Source organism: Populus euphratica, unplaced genomic scaffold (genome assembly GCF_000495115.2).
Source record: "Populus euphratica unplaced genomic scaffold, PopEup_1.0 scaffold358.1, whole genome shotgun sequence".
Lineage (NCBI taxonomy): Eukaryota > Viridiplantae > Streptophyta > Magnoliopsida > Malpighiales > Salicaceae > Populus > Populus euphratica.
The window spans coordinates 2,160-9,410 of record NW_011500248.1 but is presented as its reverse complement, the minus strand read 5'-3'; the positions used below and the strand labels follow the sequence as shown (position 1 = coordinate 9,410).

The 7,251-nt window shown below is 32.3% G+C and overlaps 1 protein-coding gene across 1 annotated transcript; it reads right to left on the bottom strand.

The window, feature by feature from the left end:
• Positions 1-1,291: 1,291 nt before the first annotated feature.
• On the bottom strand, positions 1,292-6,552 carry LOC105112685 (transmembrane protein, putative (DUF1218)). Its single transcript, XM_011008460.1, has 3 exons — positions 6,276-6,552; positions 4,279-4,481; positions 1,292-1,888 (listed from the first exon to the last, which is right to left on the bottom strand). The coding sequence occupies exons 1-3, from the start codon at positions 6,369-6,371 to the stop codon at positions 1,555-1,557; spliced, it is 633 nt and encodes a 210-aa protein (XP_011006762.1). The 5' UTR covers positions 6,372-6,552; the 3' UTR covers positions 1,292-1,554.
• Between the last annotated feature and the right edge of the window lie 699 nt (positions 6,553-7,251).

Sequence of the window (7,251 nt, the reverse complement as noted above, 5' to 3'; positions counted from 1 at the left end):
TGCACTTGGGAGAAGACATCAATCTTTTCGTCGTGTCAATAGGCCTGCATTTAAAATAAACATTTACCATAAATTAAAGGTATCTTATATTATTAGATACGTTATTATAAAACATGTTTTAGTTAAGGAGTTATTAATACTTCCAGTGCAAAATGATAATATAAAACCTTGATAAAAATGCACTTTTAAGTACTAATCAGTCGTCCATTAATTATCCTTCCTTGCTTAAAAGATATTATCTTAAGTGCTAAAGTTTCTTCCATTGTTTAGTTGAAAATATGCTCTAAAAAATAGGAAGAAAAGTGGTAAAAATATCTTCTTTAAACAGCCTCCCATAGTCTCCCTTTTGAATAAAAAAAACCCTTTGAAATAAGAAAAAACAAAAAAACAAAAAAAAAATCTTATGCCTCCTTGCCACCACATACATTTTATAATGAATATGGAATCCTTGCAAACTATAAATATTAAGTGTTGCCAAAGATATCTTATCATTTGACTTGGAGTCCTTATAGAATAGATTAGCTAATAGCCGCCACACATACTTCCAAAAACATTAAAAAATCCTCATATTGACTAAAATTCATAATACACAAGGAAACAATATTTCTTTAATTTTCACATATTCTTGATAAATTTTAGTTTTAACTTCAAAAATATCCTTTTTTCTTGTCTGAATGAATTGGTTGGCCTACCATATATTGTCAAGAAGATATAAATATATAATTTTCAACCCAATTGAAGTCTTAGCTAAATTATTTATGTAGCTCTAGATATAGTCTGAACAGTAGATGAAGGTTCAAATAGATAAATTTAACATAATTCATTCAATAACTTTGACCTTACAAAATAATCTTTTACTACTCCGATTTACTTAAAATTTTAAGCCAATGTATAACATCATATCTAAAAACTCCTATAAAAATTTCAGTTCAGTCTAACAATTAACTTAAAAATTATACTCAATAAAATAAAACTTGACAATACAAGATTTTACACCAAAATATAAATATAACCTTGCTTTGATAATATCACAAAATTAAATATATTAATCTACATCTTAATTTTTCCAAATATATATTTAGTTATTATTAATAACTTTTATATTTATTTATTGGTAGATAATTTATTTAATTAGATGCACATAAATTTTTTGATTTACACTTAATATTTTTTATGTAAAAAAATGTTAAAAAAACTTACATGTTTAAATTTTTTTTTTTGGTTGAAAAAACAATATTCAGCATGGTGTCGGGGGGTCAAATAAGTAGTTCTATCCTAAAACTTTATCTAGTATAGAGAACCAAAATCATAGAGGCCCACTTTCCATAAGGTAAATATACATACGAACAATTTGTAACAGTCGACCCATGAAAATACAAGATATAAAGGTCAATATAACACCACTACAAGCACAGGAAATAGGACGCGACCCAATAAAAACCCACCCTTCTCAACAATGCGCGCTGCACTCAGGATAAACTTTGAAGCCCAATACCAGGATATTTTCTAAGACATTTGCAGTACAATACAAACGGTGGGCCGCGAAATTACCAATTAAGTGAACTGTCGTCTTATATATGTATCTTCGTGTACAAAAACAGGGTCTTGAGTGTGGGGTGCAAACTGGGGCTGCCCCATGGCTATGCCACTTTGATTAGAAAGAGGAGGATTTGGCCATGGATCGTTACTGTCCTTAGCAGAATTTAAGGTGAGATAACAAAGAATCCCAAGGGCCACGCTTGCAAAGGCCAAGACAGCACCACCTGCAAAGACCCCAGGTTTTACAACATAGCAATAGTAATTGCCAAAGTACATTGTCTCTTCACCATGCTGATTGTTGAGGGCAGCACCAGTCAACAAAAGAAGAAATGCTATTACAAATGTGAACCTGCATGTATTGTCAAATCGATCATTATGAACGGAACATAGTTTCAACTGAAGCTGATGTATAAATATAACATTCAGTAGGTTTATGTAAGTTTGTGTTTGCACATGCATGCATGGATATGCATGTTGGCCCATGGTCATTTCCCAATTAAACAAAAGATTTCCATTTTCAAGTGTTCCCTTTTGCTGAGAGCTTAATTCTCATGTTTCTCCTTTTTCATCTAGCCCGACACTTTTTTTTTATTCAGATCAAAGTTACATATGCTCTGCCGGTGTGTTTATGTATGAGCATGCCCAATCATCTGCATGTTTGGAGGATCTCAAGCGTTCAAGTAAGGAATGCTTTTGCCAATGCTTGCGAGTCCCCTTGATGCCTAATGAATTGCATGGGTTAAAAGATAAGATCATGGATTTAATTGTGGTGTTAACTTTTTATTCACAGAGAACTAGATTGAATTTGGTTGAAGGGAATTATATATTGCATATACATGTTAGTTATAATTTACAATTGGTGCTTGTTTGGCATTGTTCTGTCTTTAAAGCACAACTGTTTTTACCTACTTTTCATCTAAAATCAGTGTTTGATTTAGGCCATTTTAGTTTTGAAATCAAAGCATGTGATATTTTAAAAGGAAACTGCTTTATTCTTTAATCAAATAGGGTACCATTATGTTCTTAAGAAAAAAATATAATTTGTCAAGAGCTCTGCAGCAAATGGGAACCCTACTGGTATTATTATAATTTCAACTTGCAACACAACACAGTACACAGAAAAATAGCCAAAGCACAACACAACAATTCCAAGCTGCTCTTAGTAAAATTGAATTAATTTAATTGAGATAAATATCCTAAATATACTTGTCTTTTTTATCATTGCATTCGATTTTACAAGGGACTAAAAGGTAAATTTATAGGTACACAGTCAAATGTAGAGGTCGGTCTCACCACTCCCACAACTAAATTATAAAAATTGACCTAATAGAAAACTCTACATCTAAGCATATTCAATTCATTTCAACAAGAAAAATCACCTTCCAGACATGAGAAATGTCAATAGTGATGAATTTAATAGAATACTACACAATTCTTAGCTTTGCATACAAACTATAAGTTGATTAACAGGTGTTATAGTAATTGGTTTGGTTTCCTAGATTCAAGCATGAGGACTTTAAGAAAATGAGAATTTGAAGGTCTTCAGTTCAAGCGGTCCTCTATCAGGATCATTTTAGGCCATTCAAAGTCATCAAGATTGGTAGCATAGAAAATTTTCAATTCAAAACATATTGCAGCATTGTAACATAAAACAATAGGATAATTACATGCTTTACATGATTTGAGGTATATTAGCAGTAAATTTTCAGGAAAGAAGTTTGAAATTCAATAAATATCATATATCATTTTGTGTTGATAATTTCATTATACAGAAAAGGATCCGCTAACACAAGTATTTTGTATCTAACTATTAGTGTATTGCTAATGATTACTAAATCATCCTTTGAATTTAATATCTTAATGTATCACAAACATCAAATTCCAATTCAATTAGACCTTAATTAAGCATTTCAACCATAATCTACATCAATAAAATATAAAAGCACACATCAAATTCCAGTTCAATTAGACCTTAATTAAGCATTTCAACCACAATCTACATCAATAAAATATAAAAGCACAGAAGGGTTAAAAAAAATTAAATTATAGTGAAACCACATCTCTCTAACATTTAGTACAGTGTTACTATTACTAAATCATCCTTTGAGTATAAAATCCTATTGTACCATGACAATCAAAGACCAGGTCAATTTGGTCTCAATATGTATTCCATGACATGATCTACATCAATACAATATTAACACAGATAGATTAAAAATAAGAAACAAATTAAATTATAGCAAAAGTTATGATCCTGTGTAAGGGTATATAAAACAGGGTTTTTTCCAATCATTATGAATAGTCTTCAAGTCATGTTGTTTATCAATTCAAGAAGATATGACAGTGCATTTAGGTCTTAGAAATTTCAAGTAAACATGCTCTACAAAGATACTGAAGTATGTTAAAAAAAAAAAGGATGTAAAAAAAATATGATTATTAGAAGTGGCCAATGCCACTAAGCATTAAGTCAAAAGTACATTTTTGTTGATGCATTCACAGGAACTCAGGTGCTGATAATGATCTAACATTTAGATGACACATTCTAGCTCATTGGTATTACATCTAAAGCATCAAAATAGGATAAGCTGCTAGAGGGGGGCTAAACACGTTGGTGAAGAGCTAAAGATGTTGACAAGCTAAAGATGTTGACAAAGGAAGGAACAATCAACTGTTAACCTCAATAATGGAATAAGTAAAGCTGAATTAGAGTTTTAAGCACAAATGGCCATTGAGAATTACCATGAAATAACAAAGCAGACAAAAGCTGTTGTCCAATTTGAGTTTGAACTGTGCTGGCTTCTTTTGCAACAAACACACCCAGTTGCAACATTAATAATTACTTGAGCAATAGTAAGAGCCACAGCTGCAGTCAAACCAAGACCCAGTGCTGGACTCTGAGGATAGGTACATTGCGTTGCAGATGTGAACTGAACCTCAGAACCCTGCAGGAATAGAAAATGATTACATTAGAAACCATTTTACAATTGATGTTGTATAATTCCAACAATTCCTCGAGTACAGAAGTAAGGATTCATGTTGCGGCAAACATAAAGGTCCTGAAGAGCAACAGGAAAATCCACAAAAGAAAAAAAAAAAAAAAATCTATAGCAAAAGATAATAAAATTGGCACTCTAGAGCAGTAATTTCTGCAAAACTGAATGACAGACATAGGTATCATTGTTTCTGGTTATGTTGAGATGGCAGAATAAACTGAAAAATCTAATTTTTTTTGTCACAAATTCACAATTCAACATTACCAACCAAAATTAGCATAAGCTCCACATAATAATAAAAGAGATGTTGTATATAAACATGACATTGGAGATGAAGGAATTCACCACAATGAAACCCCACAAGACTGGGATACAAAAGGAATCAGGTAGGTCCATCCTTGTTTATATCCGACAGATACAGATCGATAATTGGGGTAGGGGGGGTCTTCCCTTCACGATGCCAGTGTTTATTGTTATCAGCAAAAAGTTCCTCTTCCTCCTCAAATCATGGTTGTCATGTTATCATACTTAATGTATAATCTACAACTACAGAATGTGATATCTAAAAAAAAAAACCAACCACAAGCCACCACATAAGTTAAAAAAAAAATTGCATCAGTCAAAGTGGTAGTACGTCCAGTATTCACAGTCAATACAGAAAGTATACAAAATCAAACAGTTCACTTTTCCTTCTTTCATAATAGCTAATCATTCAGCTGATTGAGCTGGAGATGAGCAATGCCATTGCCGCTGGAACATGCAAAAGATGAAACAGATTCTGACTTGTAATGAAGTTGTTGAGACCCCTGAATTATTTAATATATCACACCGCTCTAACAAAACTCAAAAGGACGAGGGCACAGCTTCAAAGGCTTAAGTTCTGAGATTAGTTGAAAAAAAAAAAAATCTAGAACATTAAAGAAAAGGTAATGAAACTAACACAACAAATCATCTTGAGTTCTGAATAGAAACTAAATAGTTTGATAATTAAGAACTGGCTTGTCCTCTGATAAACAGGGCTGTTTCTCTCTGATGTGTTAGTAGCAGAGACATTGTATGAAGAAGAAAACATTTGGTGGTCGGAAGAGATTATTCATCAGCTAATGAGTTAGTCAAATATGTGAATTGATAGTGTAAAACATAGACCCTAGGCAGTAAGCACGTTTCCTTGTCTTTTACATAAACCCTTACCCCCGAGGATGACGCACCTAGAGGAAAAAACCAACGAGGCAATGTATCAGGGTGACAGTTGTTTTCTGTTAATAAACAAAAACATTGTGCCCTTCTCGTAGCTGATTTTGACTCAAAACTGTAGTAAAGAGCACCCTATACTTATGAGAACAGACAAAGATTGTTACCATAATCTCAAAAATCGATCTTGTTCTCAAGACAAGATTTTCAGAAGAAAATGTTGTGAGCCTTTGTCTTTTGTTCACAAACATGGTTTCGGTTTTGAGAAAAGAAATGGGAGAAAAAATAAGGTTGAATGCTCCAAAAGGACTTGACTAGCTAGCAACTTCAGGATTGACACACAAGTGGTCAATACAAAATAAGCCGTGATTCTATAAAACCAAGCGAATAGACACAAAAACCAATCACGGTGATTGAAAATCAATATAAACACTGTCAATTGTATGTATAAATAGACTTAAACAACACTATCCCAGCAGGAGTCATAATATTAGGAAGTAAACCTGCAACGAGCAAGATGAACATTTGAAATGAAAAATAAAATAAAATTACCTTAATCCTTGTTGCTTCTGCACCAAAACCTGTAGCAACTGATAATAGCCCCAACAGACCCACAACACTGCATAACACCAGGGCCTTTCTTTCCATCTCTCTCTCCCCCTCTCTCTTTCTCCCCTCTCCTAAAGAACCACAAAATAAAGATAAAGGTGCCTGTGTCCCTTTGTCTGAGGAGGAAGCGTAAAGTTGGTGGAGTCCTGTGAAGTGTGAAGTGTGAAGTGCGGATTGGGCGTCTTTTGTGAACGAACCGTGTTGTCGAAGTACAGGGGGGGTTGTGTGTGTGTGTAATGGAATATAATGACACAATCGTTTGCTCATACACACGTGAACAATATTTAATTAAATAATAATTATTAATTTATATCGATAATGATTAAATAATTATTTTTTATTATATAGTTATTCATTCTTATGTATAAATAGAAATCTATTACATCTATATATGTTTTTCTTCCTTTTTTTTTTGTATTTTGTATTATCATTTTTTAGGTATGAAGAGAAGAGATGCACTAAATAAATGATAATACAAACAAGATATGTCAATGTATTTCATTTATAAATGAGAGTTGAAAACCTTATATTTTGAGATGGAGAAAAAGAAATGGGAAATAAATTGTCTAAAAGAAGAGCAAACTCATTCAATATATCCCCCAAAGCAAACATTATTGAGTAAATGATGAAGATCTATAATAAAAACTAAAAGAAAAGGCTTATTATGAAGAGGAAGGAAATTTATAAGAAGTTTAATGAAAAAATGCTTCATATGCAAAGAAACTAGACACCAAGCCAAGAATTATAGAAATAGAGCTCAACAAAGAAATTCTAAAATAAAAAGGATTGCTGAAATCAAAATCACCATGATCGATCACCTTATAAATGAAGTTTTGGAAATAAACTTGTCTATTATTATTTTTAAAGTCAACTTGATCAATCCTAAATAGTGATAGGTTGATATAATAAGGCATGTATA

Coding starts and splice junctions, on each gene's coding strand:
- LOC105112685 (XM_011008460.1), bottom strand. CDS start 6,371: ATGGAAAGAAAGGCCCTGGTGTTATGCAGTGTTGTGGGTCTGTTGGGG. Junction 4,482..6,275: donor CAGAAGCAACAAGGATTAAG/GTAATTTTATTT, acceptor CTATTCCTGCAG/GGTTCTGAGGTTCAGTTCAC. Junction 1,889..4,278: donor GTCTGCTTTGTTATTTCATG/GTAATTCTCAAT, acceptor CAATACATGCAG/GTTCACATTTGTAATAGCAT.